This window comes from Syngnathus typhle, linkage group LG3 (genome assembly GCF_033458585.1).
Source record: "Syngnathus typhle isolate RoL2023-S1 ecotype Sweden linkage group LG3, RoL_Styp_1.0, whole genome shotgun sequence".
Classification (NCBI taxonomy): domain Eukaryota; kingdom Metazoa; phylum Chordata; class Actinopteri; order Syngnathiformes; family Syngnathidae; genus Syngnathus; species Syngnathus typhle.
In genome coordinates, this window is record NC_083740.1 from 8,332,760 (window position 1) to 8,354,764 (window position 22,005).

Consider the following 22,005-nt stretch of genomic DNA (forward strand, 5'->3'; position numbering starts at 1 on the left):
TTTCTTTCTTCTCTCTCCTGTCAGATGGGAAACTTGCTGCCTTACAGCGACTCAGGCGTGGTCTTCCTTTTCCTGAGCTCTTTCGGCGTGGTAACCATCATGCAGTGCTTCCTGATCAGCACGTTGTTCTCTCGTGCCAACTTGGCAGCGGCTTGTGGTGGAATCATCTACTTCACCCTCTACCTGCCCTACGTGCTGTGTGTTGCCTGGCAAGACTACGTGGGATATGGAGCAAAAATTGTTGTGGTGCGTGGAGAGTTTGATCAACCCGACTCAACTCCTTGTTTGTGAATTTACCTTCTCTGAGCATTGACTTATTATCGTGTTTTCCGTTCTTCTCGCAGAGCTTGCTATCCCCTGTGGCTTTTGGATTTGGCTGTGAGTACTTATCCCTGTTTGAGGAGCAAGGTGTGGGAATCCAGTGGTCCAATTTGCTGGCGAGCCCCCTTGAAGAGGACAGTTACAATTTGACCACCTCCATTTGTCTCATGCTCTTTGACGCTGTGCTCTATGGCGTAATGACATGGTACATTGAAGCTGTGTTCCCGGGTGAGTGTTCTCACAATCACTGTTTGAGTATTTTTATGCAGATCAGCAGATGTGGTAAATCAGAAACATTGTTGATAAGATACTAAAAGACTAAATATTTCCATCACAGGCCAGTATGGAATCCCCAGGCCTTGGTATTTCCCTCTAACTAAGACCTACTGGTGTGGCGAGAAACAGAGCAAGAACATATCGACTCCTATGTCCAAGAAAAGCAACGCTGATGGTACAAATCTGCTTTTTTTTCTCAAACGTAATTAAACCGTGCTGATGTGGTGTTTTAATTGTTTCCAGCCACGTGCATAGAGGAGGAGCCGAGCCACATAGATCCAGGTGTTTACATTGAGAATCTGGTAAAGGTCTACAGTCATGGAAACAAGTTAGCAGTTGATGGGCTCTCCCTGAGATTCTACGAAGGACAGATTACCTCTTTCCTGGGTCACAATGGAGCCGGCAAAACCACAACAATGTAAGGCAACACGTCACGTGCGTCAACAACAAATGTTCCCGTTCAAGGAGGCGATTGACTTACTTTTCACTGCTTCTTATTTCTTAGGTCAATCCTTACGGGGTTGTTCCCGCCCACTTCAGGAACAGCCTACATCTTGGGCAAGGATATTCGTTCGGAGCTTAGTACCATCAGACAGAATCTGGGTGTCTGCCCCCAGCACAATGTGCTTTTCAGCATGTACGTAATCACAGTCAATTGCAGTCATGAGAGACGGTTGATTTTATGAAGATGCATTTTGCTGTTCCTGGAAATTGTGTTGGCATTGCTTCATGATCTGCTTGATGTGAATGCAGGCTGACAGTGGAAGAGCACATCTGGTTCTATGCTCGCTTGAAGGGACTGCCTGAGGACATTGTAAAGGCCGAAATGGAACAAATTGTCAAAGATGTTGGATTGCCTCATAAGCGACAGTCACGCACCAGCACACTTTCCGGTTGGCGCGCTTTTATTTTGCCGAAATGTTTAATCTTTTGGTCTATAAACAAGAAACCAGCTTGTGACACGTCTCCCATTGCTTTCAATTCAGGTGGAATGCAGCGGAAATTGTCAGTGGCCTTGGCTTTTGTTGGAGGCGCCAAAGTTGTAATCTTGGATGAACCCACCGCTGGAGTTGACCCCTATGCACGCAGGGGCATCTGGGACCTGCTTCTTAAATACAGACAAGGTAAATTGGATACTCCATTCATTTTCATTACATAAACATGATGGATCATATTCATACAATCAAATAAAATGGAATGAAAACACCACGATTGAGGTCAGAACCTTCAATAGATTTAAGGACTCGACAAACTCAAGTGTCAGTTTGGCTTGTGTTTAGGCAAAAACGCCAACAATGATTTGACCCTAAAGCAATTTTGTTATTCCCTCTGTCAGGCCGCACTATCATCCTGTCCACCCATCACATGGATGAAGCTGACATCCTGGGTGACCGCATCGCCATCATCTCCCACGGCAAGCTATGCTGTGTCGGCTCCTCCCTCTTCCTGAAGACCCAACTGGGCACTGGCTACTACCTGACCCTGGTCAAGCGAGACTACGATTTGGCTCTACAGTCCTGCAGGAATTCTGCAAGCACCGTGTCTTACAGCAAGAAACCCGAGAAGGTAGGAGGGCTTGGCTTGTGTGTGTGTGTGTCTCTCTCTTGAAATGTTGTGATGATACAGTCTTGGTTTAAATTCATTCATTCACTTAGGAGGACAGCGTCTCTGAAAGCAGTTCGGATGCCGGCCTTGGCAGTGAACCAGAAAGTGAAACCACCACCATTGGTATTTTTACAAATAAAACACATAGATTATTTTTTGCAAGCTAAAACCAAGACCTCTCTTGTGCCGTCAGATGTTTCCCTCATCTCCAACGTGATTTTCAAGCATGTGTCAGAGGCTCGCCTGGTGGAGGATCTCGGACACGAGCTCACCTATATCTTACCCTATCAGTCAGCTAAAGATGGAGCCTTTGTAGAGCTCTTCCATGAGCTTGATGACCGTCTCACCGACCTAGGAATATCAAGCTATGGAATATCAGACACAACCTTGGAGGAGGTAAAGAGCCCTTTTCAGCCTTGATACTACTGTGAGCAATCAAGTGTGCATGGATCATATTTGTTTTATGCGATTTAATAATGACCCTCTGCTGAAATTTTAATCATGTCTTCTCTTTTAGATTTTCTTGAAAGTGGCTGAGGACAGTGGAGTCGATTCTGTGGAACTTTCAGGTGAGTTCTGATCAATTGAAAGTCTTGCATTGCATAAAATGTTTAAAAGCTGCCGAAGGAAACGTAACAAACATGCCCTAACATGTTTGCAGATGGGGTAGTGCCGACAAGGACACGTCGCCGTCATGCATTTGGAGACCATCAGAGCTGCTTGAAGCCCTTCACTGAAGATGACTTTGATTTCAATGACTCTGAAGGTGAGCCAGTGGTGGAATTACTGAAAGTCTTTGTTGCCATTCCTAAATGCAAAAATGTAATTAAATTATGTAGTGATAAATAATCAAGCTTTGAATGCTTGCGCACGTTTGTGGTGTGTGTCTACAGAGTCCCGTGAGACAGACTGGCTTAGTGGCAGTGATGGTAAAGGCTCATTCCAGGTGAAAGGCTGGAGTCTGAAGCGGCAGCAGTTTGTGGCACTACTCTGGAAAAGATTCCTCTATGCTCGACGTTCCAGGAAAGGCTTTTTCGCACAGGTATGTCAAGCTTTTTTTTTTTTTAATAAACAAATGGATTAGATGGGCAAATGCATTGGGATATCTAGAGTTGGTTTCTCCTTTGCAGTTACATACGACAGAACAAACTTGGGTGTTTTAAAACAGTTACCTTAAAGTTAAATGCAAATAATTGTCCTTAGTGTTAATGTAAAATGAAGAATCATGATTTAAATGAAACTAAGGTTTTCAGCCCAATCAGCGATTGATTAAGAGGTGTGTCTCAGTACTTTTGTCCACATTTGTCATTCTCTTCCAAGTTATATTGTTTTAATTTTCATTTAAAAAAAAATGCTATTCTCTTTTTTTTTTTCCACTAGATTGTCCTACCCGCTGTGTTTGTGTGTATTGCGCTGGTGTTCAGTTTAATAGTTCCACCATTTGGAAAGTACCCCAGCCTGGCTCTGCATCCCAGCATGTATGGAGAGCAGTTTAGCTTTGTCAGGTATGTTTATCGACCAGCCATTATGAAAAGAACTGCTTGGAAACACATTTGATGTCATCCCTCTCATTCAACGGAATAACAAACACACAATAAATTCAACTTATTTGTGTGCCTTTATAGTAATGACATACCTGAGGACCCTCATGCCAACAAACTACTTGGAGCTTTGACAGACAAATCGGGATTTACGACACGCTGCGTGGAAGGAGAATCCCTTTTGTGAGTCATAATAGAAACAAACAATCAATTGTGTGGATTCAAAACAAAACATGTTCATTATTAGCAATAGATTTAGTGATCATCCATTTTATTTTGACTTTGTAAATGAATGTGTATCAATATCTCTGTATGCTGCAGGGACACTTCATGCGCCGGCGTGGAGAATGAATGGTTGATTCCAGAAGTACCTCAAAGCGTGAAGGACATGTTCGACAACGGCAACTGGTCCATGGAGGATCCATCACCCCTGTGCGAATGCAGTTGCGAGGGGCGCAAAAGGATGCTGCCTGAATGTCCAGCTGGTGCAGGAGGCCTTCCACCTCCACAAGTTAGTAAAGCCAAATAATGTCCAGGTTACCTACTTAAACTGTAACCTAACCATTTTGACGTCTTTATTTTCAGATGAAGCTCAGTGACACCAACACTCTTCAGAATTTGACAGGCAGAAATGTGTCCGATTATCTGGTGAAGACCTACGCTCAAATTATTGGCAAAAGGTGACATTTAATTATTGTTCCCATATTATTTGGCTTTTTAAGTCATTTTCCCCCACAGTGGTCATCAATTTCTTTTTTGTTTCTATCACCTCCTAGCCTGAAGAACAAGATCTGGGTCAACGAGTTTAGGTATTTTAGCTGACATTCAATCCCTCTTGAGAGCTTGAATCTGGGTTGTCTCTGGTATTAAAAGAATTTATCTGTGCACAGATATGGTGGCTTCTCGCTTGGCGCCAAGGGCTCTCAGTCTCCAGCCCAGATAGACGACATCGATGAGGCAATTGCTCAATTGCGTAGGCGCTTCCGTCTCGAAAGGGTAAGGAATGTCAGAATTGTTCACTCTTTGAAAACAAAATGGGCGTAAGAAATTGTTTAAGATACGGAAAACCTAAAGACCATATCTCAAAGTCTGTCTTCTTCACCAACCATCTAGGGAACCGCAGCAGATCGTTTCTTTCGCAGTCTCTCCAGCTTCGTTCAAGGATTAGACACCAATAATAATGTCAAGGTTAGTGCATGCTCACATGCATAAAAAAAGAGTGTCTGAAAATGTACAACTTGACAACAACTGGCATGATGTCCCATTTGTTGACAGATCTGGTTCAACAACAAGGGCTGGCACAGTATTGGCTCTTTTCTAAACGTGATGAACAATGGCATCCTTCGAGCAAGTCTGCCAGCTGGCCAGGACCCCGCCAAGTTTGCTATCACGGCATACAATCATCCCCTCAACCTCACCAAGGAGCAGCTGTCACAAGTTGCCCTGTAAGTAAACTCAAACAACCCCTGGAAAAAAAAACATAATTTCAAGAAAACTTAATCATGACTTTCTTTTTCATTTGTTATTTATTTTGTCAGAATGACCACATCGGTGGATGTGCTGGTGTCCATCTGCGTGATCTTCGCCATGTCCTTTGTACCTGCCAGCTTTGTCGTCTTTCTCATCCAGGAGAGGGTGAACAAGGCCAAACACTTGCAGTTTATCAGTGGAGTGCAACCTTTCCTCTACTGGCTGGCCAACTTTGTCTGGGACATGGTAGGACATTCTTCTCCAATCTGTTTTGTGATAGGAGGGTTACTTGTGAATGATGTGACCTTAGAAAGCTGCCTTACTTATTGTAAACGAAATACCTGCATGAATGACATTTCTTTTGGAAATCTCGTTTATCTGTTTGGGTTAGGATAAATGATTTACTGCTAGTTCATGCCACAGGCTAGCTAATATGTGCCATGCAAACCACACAAGATCCATGATGCTCAAAATAGTTGCAGCTTACATCTACGATGCTCAAAATGGTTTGCAGCTTACTCAAATATTCTTTTATTTATTTTTTCGTCCTCTTCTTGCAGTGTAACTACATCGTACCTGCCACGCTGGTGATCATCATTTTCATCTGCTTCCAACAAGATGCTTATGTCTCCTCCACAAACTTGCCTGTGTTAGCCCTGCTGCTGCTGCTGTATGGGTAAGTTGGAGTGTAATATTGTTATGTAATATCGATTTTAAATATGTCTATCGTGTATTTGTGTCATTTGTATGTGCTTGAAACAAGCCTTGCACACGTAAATAGTGTTTAAAAGTGGCTTTTCTTTTTTTCCCAGGTGGTCCATCACACCTCTCATGTACCCGGCCTCATTCTTCTTTAAGATACCCAGCACAGCTTACGTGGTTCTGACCAGTGTCAACATACTGATAGGAATAAACGGCAGCGTGTCCACGTTTGTGCTGGAGCTGTTTGGAGGCAATGTAAATAACAACTTCTCTCATTTGGATTTCGTGGCCATTTGTTACAGCAAACTATGATAATTGAGAGAGAATGTTTGGATCCCTTCAGGAGATAGGTGGCATCAATGACATCCTGAAGAACGTATTCCTCATCTTCCCTCACTTCTGTCTGGGACGAGGTTTGATCGACATGGTGAAGAATCAAGCAATGGCTGATGCTTTGGAAAGATTCGGTAAGCGGAGAGGAGTGGCCTGGCAGAAAGATTAAACTAGTTCGTACCACTTTTAATATGGACCATGAAAATGTTTTTGTGGGTTCTGACGAGATGTTTTTGGGCGTTTAGGGGAAAACCGTTTCCGCTCCCCTCTGGCCTGGGACATGGTGGGAAAGAACCTGTTTGCAATGGCCATTGAGGGAGTCATCTTCTTCTGCATCACCATCCTCATCCAGTATCGTTTCTGTATCAAGGCCAGGTGTGTGCATGGAAAGAATTTATCCGTGTTCTTTGACATTTTTAAGCATTCACAATGGGACTAATTCTTGTCTCTCTGATACCTTAATGAGTGTGACCTCAACTCTACACGTTGTCTTTGCAGGTCCTCATCCAGTCACCTGAAGCCAATCGGAGAAGAAGATGAAGATGTGGCCAGAGAAAGGCAAAGAATCCTCAGCGGTGCAGGACAGAGTGATATTTTGGAGCTTCGTCAGCTGACTAAGATTTATAAACGGAAACAGAAGCCCGCAGTGGACCGTCTGTGCGTTGGCATTCCACCAGGCGAGGTAGGGAATACATTTCTTACTCTTTCAACATTCTTGACTATAGACACATTTAGATTAGGCCATCGAGCTCACCACAGTGGAATCCTGATCTGGTTTCTAATGGAATAGAAATGATACGTGAATGCTTGATTCTTTGTGTTTTAGTGTTTTGGTTTACTGGGAGTCAACGGAGCTGGAAAAACCAGTACGTTCAAAATGCTAACAGGCGATTCAGTGGTTACCAGTGGAGAGGCCTACCTGGCAGGCAAGAGGTACGACACGTGTAACGCTTAAAGTACTTTGTAATTTCAGTGGCATTCGAACTTTTAGCTGAAAATGTTTGCTCTTTTTTTTCCTTGTGTTTGTGTGCTTCACTCTAGTGTTACAACAGAAATAGATGAGGTCCATCAGAACATGGGCTACTGTCCGCAGTTTGATGCCATCAATGACCTGCTGACGGGACGAGAGCACCTTGAGTTCTATGCCATTCTCAGGGGTGTTCCTGAGAAGGAAGTGTGTGAGGTCAGTAATACGCACACAACACACATACACCAAACCAAAATAAGCATTTGGAGAGCACCTTGGCCCATCAAGACAAATAACCCATGATACATTTGTTATTGCTACAGACATTGTTAGTTTAGACATGGCGGGGGGAAAAGGCTGATGTATGCTTCTCTCCACCAGGTGGCAGAGTGGGGCATTCGCAAGTTGGGTTTGGTCAAGTATGTTGACAAATCAGCAGGTAGCTACAGCGGAGGCAACATGAGGAAACTGTCGACCGCCATCGCTCTCATAGGAGGACCACCTGTTGTATTCCTGGTAAGAGGAAAATGGACACAATCATGAGTCACCCTCGATGTTCCTTAATGAAAGGGATTCACATCATATTAATATTTAACAGGATGAGCCCACAACAGGGATGGACCCGAAAGCACGGCGTGCCCTTTGGAACGCCATACTGAGCATTATCAAAGAGGGTCGATCTGTCGTTCTGACCTCCCACAGGTTAGAATTTAAAAACTGAAGTCACCAGCTGAGTAATTGATGTCCTGTATTTTCCACAAACATACATAATTTGATCTGGTGGCCTTTTTTTTTTTTAACAGCATGGAGGAGTGTGAAGCACTTTGCACCAGGATGGCCATCATGGTCAATGGCAGGTTCCGCTGTCTGGGGAGTGTGCAGCATCTGAAGAACAGGTAGGAATCACTGCACCGACCTTATGACCTTGGTCAAGAAGGTTAGGTTTTCATAAGAAATTATTCTACCAAGAAGACCATAATTACATGTTGTTGAGAATACACACACTGAAGCATGTCCACACACTACAATCAGATTTTAATATACTTATGGATTCTGAATTTCAAATAAATATTTTCTCATTTTTCTGCTGAAAAAATTGGCACATTTGTGACAAATGTTACAGCCTTGAGAGAGATCTACTAGTACTCTCATTACCATGTTTTTAAATGTGGCATTTGTCCAATCACTGGTGATATAAAGTGAGGGAGTTAATGTTGCCAAATACTATTCACTGTGATGTCGTGTCAATTTCGGCTGCACATGAACATGACAATAAAACTTGTTTGTCCTTCCCCTCAGGTTTGGAGATGGCTACACCATCATCCTGAGGGTGGCCGGACCTGATCCTGACCTCAGACCGGTGACGGAGTTCATCGAACGGGAACTTCCTGGCAGTACACTGAAGGAGAAGCATCGCAACATGCTTCAGTATCAACTGCCCTCCTCCCTCACCTCCCTTGCACGCATCTTCTCCCTGCTGGCCACCAACAAGGAGGCACTCAGAATAGAGGACTACTCTGTCTCTCAGACCACACTAGACCAAGTAATGCCAAAACTCGTGTGTATATATAAACAGTAAGTCTAACAGATCATCTAATCTTCCTTTCTCTTCCTCCCGCTAAGGTGTTTGTAAATTTTGCCAAGGACCAAAGTGACGAGGACCACTTGAAAGACCTCCACCTGAGCAAACGAGATGCGGTGGTCGTGAACATTTCCCAGTTCAACTCTTTCCTCATGGACAGCAAAACCAGGGAGAGCTGTGTCTGATTCCAGCATATCACCAGTGGGTGTCGCTGTTTGTCACTCTCGACTCTGACCCCGGCCATGATCTGCGCCACAAAAACAGAAGCGGGAGACAGTATAAGTTCACTTTATTTTGTTGTCATTTGTAGTCTTTTTTTTTTTTTTATTACGTCTCAGTGGACCTGCTGTTAAGCGCACAGCCTCTAAAGATATTCTGAGGCATAGACTGCGGGTATTATGAAACACTGAACTCAATGCAAATCAATGCAAGAAATCTCTATATTTAAGACGAGAAGATACTTTTGTGAGGGTTGGAGACTGGTGCTTCTCCTTCACGACGAACACTTGAAGCGGCGGCGTCAGGCTTGACTTGACATGTTTGACTGGGAAAGTAGCCGTGCTACTCTGTCACAAGAAGTCTAATAGAAAGCCCATTCCAAAAGGTATAACAATCTACTTTGGGGAAGGTGGAAAAGAATGTTCCAATCATTCACTGCCAACTGCAAAAGGATTTTAAAGACTTAAATCCCTTTTCAAGGTCAAATCTCTTCGTTACCAGGAGCAGTTTTTATAAAGCGTCATGTGGCTCAAACAGTCCAATACATTTCAAGGGAGGAACACAAAATTTGTGACACTTTTCCTAATTCAATTTGCAATTTTGCTGTTCTTCTCTTTGAATAACAGTTGATTGATAACATTGTCATTTTTTTTTTTTTTTGTTCCTCATGTCATGACTTTTAGTTCATCACGGTGCCTATTGTGAAATGGGATCTAATGTGAGCACTCCATTAACAAAACCATCCACATATAGAGACTGGAAAGGGACGTATAAGCTCATTTGACAAAGCACAAAAAGGAGAAAAAAAAAACAGTCCTTCCCTTTCCAAAGAACAAAACAAAATGTTGTTTCTTGATATCTGTACATGGTGTACAGCTGTAATGCCATCTTTTCACTCACCCCCACCATCTTGGACTTTCTTAAGTGAAAACTGGAAGTGGATGAACAAGAAGATGTTAAAAGAGATGAGAGATGCATGCTTTCCACCGCCTGGACACACTCTAGTGGAATTACGTCACTATATTGTGAATGTGGTGAAGCTTGCAGACTGCTTCGTTCTTTGTAGATTTTTTTGAACATCATGAACACGAAGGCTCTAAATGAAGAAGAGGATTAGTAGGCTAAGGAGGTTACATTTGAAAGGTAGCACTCATACTTATGCTTGATGTCAGTTGTACTTCTGCTTTCCTTGTGATGGAACTAAAGATGGTCAATGTTATGTACAGTTGAGGTCTTGTGATGTTCACACAAAAATGACAAAACAGTTCCGTGCCAAATTGAGTTCAATATGATGTATCAACCAGCAGAATACTGACAAGGCAACTGTTTTGTACAATTTAAAGCTGTGCTTTGATGTCACATCATTTTTCCATTAGGTCAACTAAAAACAAACTACAACACGTTACTACTGTACGGTGAAAAGTTGCCAAACTCTTAATATTAATTGTGCTGCCACAATCGGGGACCACTGCGATTTAATTAGTGCTCTGACCAAATAGATGCACGGTTGAGATAGATAAGTGGTGCTGAATGTTCAGTAAAATCTTGCAAAGTGTTTCCTAACAACTCTGTAATTATTAGAAAGCATGTTGTGGACCCTTAGGAAGGCTAAAAGACATTGAACCGTGCATCCCAAAAGAAAAGTGCTGCACGACCGCATCCAATCTTTATTTTTAAAGGTGATTTTGGCAAGGTGTGCTTTGACTGAGAAATGTCCAATTGCTCTCGGTGAAATCAAGAGATAGTGGTAAAGTGATTTCCTCCTCTTTGGCTCAATATTACTATTCGTTTACATTTTTTCAAGTATTAAACAACAGCTGTTTGAGTCTGTTGCCTGTTGTGTTAACTAAACTATCAAAATAAAGTTGATACATTTTGGGAAAAAAAAAGCTTTAGTTGACTTTTTGGGGAGGGTGAGGTATGGAGGGTTGGGGGATTAAACTGTGTCGCATGCTAATTATTTTAAACCTATATTAGCCTATATTTTTTAAACTTATAATTGAATATGTACAATTACTCACGAGAACACACTAGTCAAAAAATACTGGTGATACATACGTACATGTGTATGTTAGTGTGTGTGTATATATTTATACGCGCACGCACACACACACACACATAGGGCTAGAAGGGGTTAAATAGATTTTGCCTGGCATTCATTTACATCTGCAGTGTTCCCACGTTCGATAATACTTCCAGTAAAATCACAAACCTGATGTGTCAGTGTAATTCAGTTCTTCATCGATCACCATTCATCATGACTGGGAAAGTTTTGTTATTTGGACTCCTGTTCATCTGTGTGGCTGCAGGTATTTACTATTTCTATATTGTAAAAGTTTATGTTTGTGTGTGACGTATGTACTGTATCAATTAAGGTACGCAAGGACTGGTTCTCTAAAATATATAGTATGCTACAAATCATTTCCTATTATATTTGCTCATTCAAATATGTTTAATATACAGTATGTAACAAGTTTTAACTCGACTCAATTTATGAGCCACTTTAAAAACAACCACAGTTGCAGGCAAAATGCAAACATAAGACAATTAAAACATTAACTTAATACCTACATGAAAAAGTAAACACTAAAACAGTACAAAGTCTCAAGATGAGTTGAAAGCTGGAGATTGAAAACATGTTTTATAATGCCCCACAGTATGTTTAATCTTTTGGAGGACTACACCGCAAGGCTGACCTAATATTCAAGAGGACCTCCTTTAAAAATAAAGTGGTACAGAGTAATAAGGGGAGCAAGATGTCTTAATCTGTACAATCAACCACACCTTCTAAAAACCTCAAGGAAAAAGATTCAAATTAATCCAAAATAGCCGAACAAGGAACCGGGTCGAAAGCGTTAAATGCGGTGGTTGAAATGACAATCGTAGCAGTAAACATGCTACACTGATAAACTCTGGTCAAACGTTAACTATGCTCTTCCGCAACAAAGATAGAGCTTGACATGACTACCAGTTCAAGCTCATGTTTTAATGTTCATAACCCAAAGTATAGGATGATGTATTTGTGTGAAGACTGAAATGATGTTTCCACATTCTTCATAGATGCACAGAATGCAGCAACCCCAAGGATGGTGACGTACCTTTTATTGCACACATATTCTATACAAATTTGTTAGGCTCGTGTTGGTAAGAAACATATACGTTCTTGAACTGATAGTACTTTTTTTGAGCGACAATATCAGTAAGGTATTCACTTATTATTTATTATTGTGGTTGCAATTTACGCTCTGCAATTATCTACAACTGCAACGTAAAAAAATTAAATAGTGCAGTAGTTCTTTACTTAGCGCCACAAAAGTTACAAATTGTACGTGTTATTCTGCAGCCATTTTGTCCTGGCCCTGAAGACTTTTTGGCATGCCCCATGAACTATGCCCCTGTTTGTGGTAGCGATGGAAACACCTACGCAAATGAGTGTACCCTTTGTGTCCACAGAAGGTAAGAACACAAGTAAACACACAAATACAACAGACAAAACACTCACACTAGTCTTTCAGAAAGCAGAATGTGTTCACAGGCATGAAACTTCAACAACATTCCTAATTTAGAACTGTGATTGGTGAAAAACGACCCTCCACACAACATTACACTTTTTTTGTTTTGTGAGAGATAAGGATGTGACTCACAGTAGCCTACTTTGTCCCATTGTTCAATCATGTAGAATTTGTACACAATGAAATAAAATCCACAAGGAATTCAAGCAATGTTTGAAGTACTTGATTTTCTCCCCACAGGACAACAAAATTGGATGTTTTGATTACTCACAATGAAGCCTGCTTCTGATCAGCTGTTCAGCAAGTAGATAAAATCAGCAGCAATGTTTCAATCAGAAGGAATATTAAATAAATAAAGAAATCTACAAATACAATCCATGGTCTACAACTAGTTAACTGGTTTTTGTGTCCATGTTTACTGTCTGAGTTAGCTTTTTTTGTGTGTTGGTATTGATTTTCAGTGATCTGACTGCAATAAATTCACTGCACTTGACAGTGTGACATTGTCATTGTGAGTTAGTCATTCACCAGCATTCATCATGATTGGGAGACTTCTTCTTGTGGGACTTCTGCTCATCTGTGTGGTTGCAGGTATACAAAAATGAATATTTAATTTAGCATGTTTTTATACACTCAACTAAAATATTACAGTAGACATCCGTTTACTTGCAGTCTGGTTGCAGCTTTATTTGAAATTAAGGGGCGATTAATAACCCCCCCCCCCCTCCCAAAAAAAAAAATATTTTTCTCAACTTATTTCAATAAGAAATTACTTGCAATTACTGTATGTGGATTTTCACATGTTTTGTCAATATCTAAAATAGCATCTGTTTGGGAAATACATGGTCCCTTCTGTGAGGTCCTCCATCAGCGCTAGTGGATTTTGTTTTTAAATATCCACGATTTTAATTGCTTAAACCCTTGCTCTGAATGTGATGCTATTTAGCCATGATAATTACTGTGTCATAGTATGTTGTTTTTTTTAAACATTATGTATACCAACGTTCTTCTACAGTGTATTAATAAAGATACACGAGTAGTTCCTTGGTAGTTCCTTCCATCTTTATAATGCAAGTCAAATATATTTCTCATGTTCCTTTGTTTTGTGTAATGAAGGTGTAGTATGAAAATTGAACTCACTTTTATAAACAATTTCCGCTTTCACAGACACAGAGGCACGCCCCTATTTGAACGTGAGTGTTACCATAAATATTTGCATTTGCTATCAGCTTCTCTGTGTGAAAGAAGTGATATAGAATGTTGTGAGTAACAAGTAGTTTTATTCTCTTTGCTTAATTTAGCTCGCATGAGCTCGATTAATCAATATCAGTATGATGCGTGATAATGAGTTCATTCAAACTAAGACAAATGTATAATTATTGCACATTGACTGTGAACTTTAAGGCCCCATTGCTTATTCTTGGCAAAAATCTAAATGTATTTATTCATTCATTTATTTATTTTTTTGCTCTTTGTCAGCCAATGTGTCCAGATGGGCCAATTCGTTTTTGCACCAAGATTTACAGCCCTGTGTGTGGTGCAGATGAAACTACTTACTCCAATGTGTGTGTTCTCTGTGAACACAACAAGTGAGTAGTTCACACTACTCTCATGCACCCACATGCAAACTTACACACACAGCAAATTCACACATGGGGTCTGGTATTGTGTATTCTGGTGGTTAAAATAGAAACAACTACAACTGCAGTTCGGAACTCTGATTGGCCGATAGCAGCCTCGCAAAGAGCAAGAGTACTCTTGTTTTTTTTTTCGGAACAGATCAGGAATGTTGCTTATGGCCATAATTAAATAATTATTATGGAAGAAATAGTTTGAGAATTTCATGAGTATTTTTTCAGGTTTGCATTTCTCCCAAAAAATAATAAAGTTAGAAGAAGTTTGAGTCATTTTCCCCATCTGCATTAACACAGTTCAAGAAATTTCCTCCGTCATGTTACTTTTGAACTTTTAAATGACCTAGTACTTATATTACCCTAGCTGATTTGCACAAGATGAAATAAAACCATTTGCTAATCAAAGTGAAATAATTCACATATTATCTATTTTCTTTCCACAGGCAAGTAGGGAGAAATGTTTGGATTGCCTATAAGGGAGCCTGCGTAACTCCCTGAAAGTGAATTTCATCAGTGGAACTGTTGTATTCACAGTAAAACCCTTTCATGAATAAAGGTATTTCCAGAAATGTGTTAATCGTTGTTATTTGGCACTAGGGTTGACCATCTTTGTAGGGAAACTCAGTATTACAATATTGATCCAAAGAGTGTATTTCTTTCAAAGTACACATTACAACAATTTTAACGGATTGAAAAAATTTGCATTTCAAATGCAAAAGATGATTTAAGATATGAATTGCAAGTGTGGTTACAAAATGAATTAATGTTATCTCAAAGCACCAATCTAGTATGAGCAACGAAATTCTTCATTTGCAGTGAAATCAAAATAACAGAAATGACAGTATGTAATAAACGACCCATGGTTTACAAGGGCTTAAATAGTTTTGTGTGCGTGTTTTGTTTACGAGTGTGCTTCTTCTGTATTGACATAGATTAGACATTAATCTGACATTGATAAATACAGCACTGACGGCGTGACATTGTCATTCATCATGTCGAGGAGACTTCTTTTTGCAGGACTTCTGTTCATCTGTGTGGTTGCAGGTAAATAAAACAGAATAGTGGATGGATGAATTGATTGATTTACTGTTGTTTTTTATTTTGCACCGTTTGTTTCTGGAAAATCTATCTGGAAAGTAGTAGCGTCGCTTGGTGGTCAGAATAGAAACTACTATGCTTGTATTTCTGCAGAAATACGTAACGCGTAGCTTTTTTCTTGTTTGTTTTGGAACAGATAAGGATGTAGCTCATGGTCATTTATATTTACTAGATAAACAATAGGAATTAACAACAAATACCGCGAGTGTATCTTGTAATCTTTGCACTTCTCCATTGGGAAACAAAATCAAGTCATAAAACGTTTGAGCTGTTTAACTGTGCATTACTACTCTGCCCATTGTATTTATACTAGCTGATTTAAGATGGATCTAAGAAAAGTTCAAGATGATCTTTTCTCTCCACAGGGCAATAAGGACACCCGTTTGAACTGCCCATAATGGGGCTTGATCTCCTGATAGGACGCGTTGAAAGTAAATATCAGCAGTATTTGTTCACAAAATAAACAATTCATTCATGAATTAAAAAAGAGAGAGCGAGAGAGAGGATTAATGACAACTGGAAAGGGAAAAGGGAGGAGTGCATGAGAGAAGGGTGAATCTGAGGTCAAAGTTCAAATGATTGAGTCACATGAGTGAAACCAGGAAATAGGGAAGTGATGGCTCTCCACACAGTCATGCTCATCAGACGTGCTGAGGACTTTTTGACAGCCGATGGATAATCTAACAATGATTACCGAACAATTGGAGCATGTGTAAGTATGTTGTGAGTTGACTTTTGTTTACTTCAACCATACTTTAGGGCCAAGTTTAGGGCCTTTGACAGTTGCTTTGACAGTTTGGTGTGTTTACTACCCATTTTGTTCAGTACGTGAGCAGGTCGAGGTATTAAAAAACAACATTTTGTTGCAGCATGGTTCTTTGCCGATGCAAACAACCTTTATACATCTCCAAAATAAAAAAAGTTCTCACGTTTTTCCCACAGGAACGCCATAATTCAGGACTGTCACAATGGAATATCGATTGACCTCTTTCTGCATCTCACACTTATCCCCGCTGTAAGTCGTCCCTCCTTTTAAACAAGAACTTGAAAACTCGACTGTTGAATTGTGTTTATTTATAAGTCAGCAGCGTGCCCACAAACTGATTTTTTTACAATCTCATAAACTTTCACAGTTTGTTTAATTAATACGTTTAGTAAAAGCACGACAGCAACACTGCTGAGATAGAATGAGCAGGTACTTCATTGCAAGGGATGTACACTGGACTCTTCTCTTACTCATTCATCCACGAGTTTGGGAGAAATCTGTGTCAGAAATAACTCATTCAGTCACGGGGTTGAAGTGCACCACATGATACAGAAGATTGTGCTGTTTTTCACATTCTAATTAATACAGACGACTTACCAAGTGTGTGTCTGTCTGACGTCCCGTTCCTGCGAAATCTTTCTCCAGCCAATTTCCCATTCAAAATGCAGTTGTTGTTTTTTTTGGCCACTTGAGTGATTATGATTGACTCCTAAAAAGCAACAAGTAGCCAAATATATGTCCAGCAAAAGGAGTCTGAGGATTCAATTTTTTTTGCTGTGTATATTTTACTTTACTTGAAGGGAGAATGTATCAAGTGCATTGAAGTTTTTACCTAAGATTACAGTATTTCTATATGCTGTTTTTTTAAACTTCAGTAGAGCAAATACGGATGAATTCATTGTCCTCTGGTTAAAAAATAAAATCATGGTAGTTAGTGTCTTTTTTTTTAAGTACTACATAACAGCATCTCATTAAATATTAACTCAGTTGTAGATCACAATTAGTAGTTTTGCAATTGTTAGCTTTTGTTGTCTTTCAGGTGCTGATTACCTTGGTGCTGTCATTCTTTCAGAAAAGAGCCAAAACATTGGCGATTGACCACAGACTTCCTTTCCTGCAAAGGCGTTTTGGCATTGTGGTGTAAGTCAATCACAGAGAAAAAATAAAAACCTTCGCAAAGAATTCCTTAGAAACTATTGTCACTCAAATAGAGCAAGATGTTCGTACTTCAAGCTATTTATCTTAATTTATGTTTGTGCATTTTCTGCACTATAAATTAAACATTTGTCCTGTTTTTGAACCTTTGTTTAATCCGATGAATAAATTAATCAACAAACAATGGAGAGACAAATCTTGTCTGTAATAATAGCAATAAGGTTATTTCAGGGAGCCACTGCAAGAAGATTCAGGAACAAATTGATCCCTTGGTATTGGACACTTGTCCAATGTTTATTATGAAATACACAACTCAAATGTTTATTCCAACCCATGTGTGCCTGATGGGTGATGAGTCTTCATGTCCCTGGTAGACCTCTGGATACCATAGGCAGCCTGAGCAATCGCTGGTCATACGGGTTCGCCTTTGGCGCGGTGTCCTACAGCGTCCTGCTGCTCTTCTCGGAACATTACATTCCTTTTAGTGTCCCACCCTGGGCCAGAGGTACTGAATTATTATTATTCTTTTTTTTTTTTAAATACCAACAAGATATGTTCTCTTGTACACTCATAAACTAATTGGTCTTCCTCAGCTGTAGTTTACCTAGTTGGAGCTTTGGAGGTGGGGCTTGTGAACTTACCTTTCTTTGCCTGTCTGTCAACACCCTCCAGAGCAGCTGGAGCTGTGCTCGGAATTCTCTACTCTTTGTGTTGGTAAATATTCATTCAGAGTGCATGTATGGGCAAACGTGATGCCAAATTACTATGTCTATTTGATTGTCTCCAGGCTTATCATTACAGTGTGGGACACATTCACATGTCCAGATGGCAAGGTAAGTGGGTACTACTGCTCCTAGGTGAGTGCTGTGCCCACCTGTTTGTATTTGCTTTTGATGCCAGGAAACATGTGTTTTGTCAAAGATTTTGGGGAAATACCAGAAGATAATTATCCAGTGGCCTTGTATCCTCTCTCTCATTTTTCTTTTGGGACGATTTGTCTACATGCTGGCGAAAGTTGTTCGAATTCATCTGCAGCTGGAACACGAGGTCAGAGTATATAAATCAGAACTCCTAGAGTAATCATTGAGATTTGAAATTTGCTTTTTATTTTTTCCCACTGTTTTTTACAACTTGTTTTTTTTTACATTAGATTTAAATGCGTGTTTACAATGAAAAAAAAGTGAGTGTTAAGATTGATATGCCACCAGGACTCGGATGAACTGACTCAGCAACATCAAGTGCAGCATGTTAAGAGACTTCTGAGGAAGAAAAGTACACACAGGTAAAATACAATACAGAGTGGAATGGGTGGACTGTTACAAATTGAAATAGAAATGCAGGTATCTCATCACCATTTGTGTCATTTGTTTGATTTTTATTATTTCTAGTGACGCAAGTTTAACTCAAACTACACTTGAAGATGGTTTTAGTGACTGTTGCAGCAAGGCCCTAAGCTGGTTTCAGAGCAGAGTGTATGAGTGGGATCCACACTTCAAGTTCCCAAACAGAATCATTGGCACTGCCATCATATCCCTCATAGGTCTATATACGGTAATGAGCACAAACTATTTCATGCTTAATTCCAAAAGTAGTTGGTATTAAATGGTGCATGCCATCTGTTCTTGCTTTTAGATGACGCTGGCTGACTACAGTTTCAGCAATATCGCTTTTGACCAAGTAGTCGGGTGGAAGAACACACTCAAAGACTTGGCGTCCTGTAATCAGAATGAAGCTTTGGAAGCAATGATTCCACAACTGGAAGAATTCATCAACGTGGCCAAAAGTGAGGTGGCAGCATGACCTCCATGTCTTGTTTGTATATGTAATTGTATACATTTTTGATTCATTTAGTGAATTGGAAACTACTACTAACACACAAAAAGACGATGAAGGCGATAACAAATAAAATCGCTAATAACTTTTGTGTTCCTGAGTCTGGCTAAAATATAGCAGAAAAAAATTACAGACTGTCAAAACCTAATGTAGATACAAGTTAAAATCAATCTATTAATTTCTTTCATTCTAGAGACTTGGTTGGCGACCACCATTTTTGCTAGTCTCAATTCAGTTGCTTACACGTTCCATGTAATGGTATGTTACCGGTAAGTGGATCTAGAAAATGCAATTAATCAGCGCAAACTCTGAGATGTTCTCATAATAATGTGTCGTTTCCACAGGAAGCATTTAAAGAGACTTTGGAGGGGTGAGAGAGGTTTTCTCCCAGAGAAATTTCTCAAGCCAAAGTCTGCCGTCAGTGTGGTGAGTGTGACACAACACACACATGACATTTACTGTACAACTTTAAAAATTGTAAAAAAAAATCTGGATTTTGGGCAGGCCTCCATCGCACGCTACTCTGGATGGCAAATTGCTTTTACGCTCTGGGGTAAGATTTCATTAAAATTATTATTATTATTTTAAATCACATAAATATATCATTTTTAGCATTAGTTTTTTAAATTTATATATTGCAGGTTATGTGCTCGTCCACTTTGTTCACTTCCTGGTTGCACTCTTGGTGGTGTATGTGATTATTATTCCAATTCAACATGGACAAGCCCTGACCATGCTGTCCAACCTGGGCATCCTAATGTAAGCATTTACATATATGTGTGCTCCAGTGGATATTGAGTTGACATGAATGGCAGTACAAACAGTTCAAAATCAAATGTCAGTGTTAACTTTCAGGCTTCTGCTAGGAAGAAAAAGCCTACTAGTACATCTGGACTATAGTTGAGGTTAATTGGAGGTATTGTATATACAGCACGTCTGCATGTTAATATGAGTTAGAATTTCACTGGATGAGCATAACCGCATCCTAGTTAATAGTTTCAAAAAGGATTTATACATGTCTCATTTTTTTAAGTCATAAAAACCTCATATTTGATCACGGGTGTGTAGACTTATATCCACTGCATCATCAATATGAGAACATTTACTCTTTTCTTTGCGTTCCTCTTCTTTTAGTCTGACCATCGGTCTGGTGGTAGCCATGGTGATCCTCCAGATAGCTTTGGTACAGATTTTCTTTCTCCAGGACAAAATTTCTCCGGATGATAAACAAAAACCTCTGGCTCTCAATAATAGGTGGGTATAGATATTTTAATATAGCAAATATAATATGAGAGAAGATGTAAAAAGTACAAGGACTCGAAATATTGGTCGTGGTTGTCAACCTGACATCTGGAATTTGTCATGTATGTGTCAATTGCTGAAATCAGCATTGAATATATCTCAACTACAATATCTACATGTAATGAAACATGGGAATATGAATCACCTAAAATATGAATGTTGTCCCTTCTTTTTTGCCTTCAGAAAAGCATTCCACTGCTTCAACTACTTTTTTTTTTTCTATAACGTGATCATGGGCATAAGCAACTGCATCATGAGACTGCTGATCAGCATTGTGCTGGGAACATGGCTGGTGTCCCGCATCGACCGCACAATAATGCAGCGAGGCTATGAAACCATGGATGCGGGTGATTTTAATACTATATGATGCTTGAATCACTTAAGACAATTTAAAGGGGACCAAATTGTATTTTTAGTGCATTTCTCTGCAAAGAACTGTGTGCAAATCTAACCATTGGTGCATTTCCCAGGTTATAGTACATGGATTGGGATGATCTTTGCTGACCACTATCATAACAGTCCAGTTATGGTGTGCTTCTGCCAGCTGCTTGTCTCCACCACCCTGGACAAACATAGACTGCCGACATACTCCACATTAAACAACACACCATCTGGTTTGTAAACTGCATTCAACAGGAACTGCAAGAAATCATATTCTGCTGATGTGGTTTTTCTTGTCGCTCATATTTTTGTTCTGCTTTCCAGAGTATTCTGTAAACAGTCGAGCCAGGAGACGTTGGACATTGTCATACACCCTCTTGAGGAACCCCCATCTCATTCTGCACAGGAAGCAGCATCTCTCTTCTTTGGGGGTTTTGGATGTGTCTTCTTCGCTTCAATCGGACACAATATTGCAAGCTTGGGTCATGGCTTCACAAACACAAAGGAACAAGGCAGCGTCGGTGCACTTAGCAGTGAGCACTGAGACACAAACGCCGGACTACGAGCATGCATAACTTACATACACACTGATACATATTTTCTGACTGATTGGAGGTCTTATCAAAATGCACTTGTGATTTGATAAGTTGATAAAAATTGAATTGCACTTTGTTTACACTTTAGTTTGTAATTATGGTAGAGTTTCATCTTCTTAAAATTATTTCTAAATAAATCCATGCACATTTATTTGTCCAGGTTTGCTGAACTCCTGTGGTATTTTTTAACAGAAGAGTTAAGTATCTGTTCTATCATCAAGATTGAGTAATGCCCAAAATTTTAAAATGTGGCAGAAGGGAGGAACACCTCTTTATTCCATGACTTTCTGCCAATAACTGAGGTTATATACAACTCTTCACAGCAGCAAAGACATCACAAAAGACAAATGTTTGACCCCTAACTGTTGCTTGCTGGGTGAGAGGCCTGAAAGAAAGTCATAAAGAAAAAGTGTGAAGTTAAAGATATAACTTAATTCATTGCTGAACAGGTCATTATGGGACTGTTGCATTTTAGTGCATAAATCTGTCCATATTTTCCCTTGTTTTATCAATATAGCACACGCAGTGCATTGTGGTTATGAGTATAAAAGTGAACAATTTGGTGGGGCTGTGACAGGTTTTTAATGTCTTATATGTTTTGTTTATTTTCCCTGAACCCATTAACTTTTATAAACTGAATTCTTCAGCCTGTGCGTGTTATTTTTTATTTATTTTTATTTAACTGAAGCAGATAAATACATATATGGTAATC

General features: G+C 39.9%; 3 protein-coding genes across 6 annotated transcripts in view; all 3 read left to right on the plus strand.

Moving 5' to 3' along the window:
* LOC133150944 (phospholipid-transporting ATPase ABCA1-like) overlaps positions 1-10,846 on the plus strand; it is a 28,666-nt gene extending 17,820 nt beyond the window's left edge. Inside the window, exons 16-49 of the mRNA XM_061273583.1 lie at positions 25-246; positions 345-549; positions 659-772; positions 841-1,015; positions 1,103-1,234; positions 1,351-1,490; positions 1,584-1,721; positions 1,934-2,163; positions 2,253-2,325; positions 2,396-2,598; positions 2,720-2,771; positions 2,864-2,968; positions 3,096-3,244; positions 3,583-3,707; positions 3,828-3,926; positions 4,065-4,254; positions 4,329-4,423; positions 4,520-4,552; positions 4,634-4,739; positions 4,857-4,931; positions 5,019-5,188; positions 5,282-5,459; positions 5,774-5,889; positions 6,026-6,170; positions 6,259-6,382; positions 6,494-6,623; positions 6,747-6,930; positions 7,075-7,181; positions 7,290-7,431; positions 7,597-7,731; positions 7,814-7,917; positions 8,019-8,111; positions 8,515-8,758; positions 8,839-10,846. Of these exons, the coding sequence (XP_061129567.1) occupies positions 25-246; positions 345-549; positions 659-772; positions 841-1,015; positions 1,103-1,234; positions 1,351-1,490; positions 1,584-1,721; positions 1,934-2,163; positions 2,253-2,325; positions 2,396-2,598; positions 2,720-2,771; positions 2,864-2,968; positions 3,096-3,244; positions 3,583-3,707; positions 3,828-3,926; positions 4,065-4,254; positions 4,329-4,423; positions 4,520-4,552; positions 4,634-4,739; positions 4,857-4,931; positions 5,019-5,188; positions 5,282-5,459; positions 5,774-5,889; positions 6,026-6,170; positions 6,259-6,382; positions 6,494-6,623; positions 6,747-6,930; positions 7,075-7,181; positions 7,290-7,431; positions 7,597-7,731; positions 7,814-7,917; positions 8,019-8,111; positions 8,515-8,758; positions 8,839-8,982 (4,677 nt within the window). The 3' untranslated portion in view covers positions 8,983-10,846. The remainder of the gene's footprint in view (positions 1-24; positions 247-344; positions 550-658; positions 773-840; positions 1,016-1,102; positions 1,235-1,350; positions 1,491-1,583; positions 1,722-1,933; positions 2,164-2,252; positions 2,326-2,395; positions 2,599-2,719; positions 2,772-2,863; positions 2,969-3,095; positions 3,245-3,582; positions 3,708-3,827; positions 3,927-4,064; positions 4,255-4,328; positions 4,424-4,519; positions 4,553-4,633; positions 4,740-4,856; positions 4,932-5,018; positions 5,189-5,281; positions 5,460-5,773; positions 5,890-6,025; positions 6,171-6,258; positions 6,383-6,493; positions 6,624-6,746; positions 6,931-7,074; positions 7,182-7,289; positions 7,432-7,596; positions 7,732-7,813; positions 7,918-8,018; positions 8,112-8,514; positions 8,759-8,838) is intronic.
* Positions 10,847-10,981: 135 nt separating this feature from the next.
* Positions 10,982-14,742, plus strand: spink4 (serine peptidase inhibitor, Kazal type 4). Its single transcript, XM_061273820.1, has 8 exons — positions 10,982-11,325; positions 12,077-12,105; positions 12,360-12,472; positions 12,769-12,809; positions 13,045-13,119; positions 13,696-13,721; positions 14,008-14,117; positions 14,606-14,742. Exons 1-8 carry the CDS (start codon positions 11,232-11,234, stop codon positions 14,658-14,660), a joined length of 543 nt encoding a protein of 180 aa, XP_061129804.1. The 5' UTR covers positions 10,982-11,231; the 3' UTR covers positions 14,661-14,742.
* Positions 14,743-15,110: 368 nt separating this feature from the next.
* On the plus strand, positions 15,111-21,942 carry stra6l (STRA6-like). 4 transcript variants are annotated; one of them, XM_061275277.1, is made up of 19 exons: positions 15,111-15,206; positions 15,626-15,983; positions 16,203-16,275; positions 17,066-17,166; positions 17,556-17,686; positions 17,775-17,895; positions 17,969-18,014; positions 18,103-18,228; positions 18,390-18,463; positions 18,570-18,732; positions 18,814-18,964; positions 19,208-19,283; positions 19,359-19,440; positions 19,519-19,567; positions 19,656-19,773; positions 20,149-20,268; positions 20,500-20,663; positions 20,787-20,930; positions 21,022-21,942. In XM_061275277.1, the coding sequence occupies exons 2-19, from the start codon at positions 15,979-15,981 to the stop codon at positions 21,270-21,272; spliced, it is 1,995 nt and encodes a 664-aa protein (XP_061131261.1). In that variant the 5' UTR covers positions 15,111-15,206; positions 15,626-15,978; the 3' UTR covers positions 21,273-21,942. The 4 variants fall into 4 exon arrangements, with proteins under 4 accessions (XP_061131261.1, XP_061131262.1, XP_061131259.1 ...); XM_061275278.1 differs by having other exon boundaries at positions 17,099-17,166; XM_061275275.1 differs by having other exon boundaries at positions 15,626-15,972.
* Positions 21,943-22,005: the final 63 nt, after the last annotated feature.

Bases quoted from the DNA above. Each gene is read 5' to 3' on its own strand.
- spink4 (XM_061273820.1), top strand. From the start codon at position 11,232: ATGTGTCAGTGTAATTCAGTTCTTCATCGATCACCATTCATCATGACT. The intron at 12,106-12,359 runs GTGACGTACCTT...GTTATTCTGCAG, and splicing joins ATGCAGCAACCCCAAGGATG to CCATTTTGTCCTGGCCCTGA. The intron at 13,722-14,007 runs GTGAGTGTTACC...GCTCTTTGTCAG, and splicing joins AGGCACGCCCCTATTTGAAC to CCAATGTGTCCAGATGGGCC.
- stra6l (XM_061275275.1), top strand. From the start codon at position 15,932: ATGGATAATCTAACAATGATTACCGAACAATTGGAGCATGT. The intron at 18,464-18,569 runs GTAAAATACAAT...TATTATTTCTAG, and splicing joins AGGAAGAAAAGTACACACAG to TGACGCAAGTTTAACTCAAA. The intron at 19,774-20,148 runs GTAAGCATTTAC...CTCTTCTTTTAG, and splicing joins TCCAACCTGGGCATCCTAAT to TCTGACCATCGGTCTGGTGG.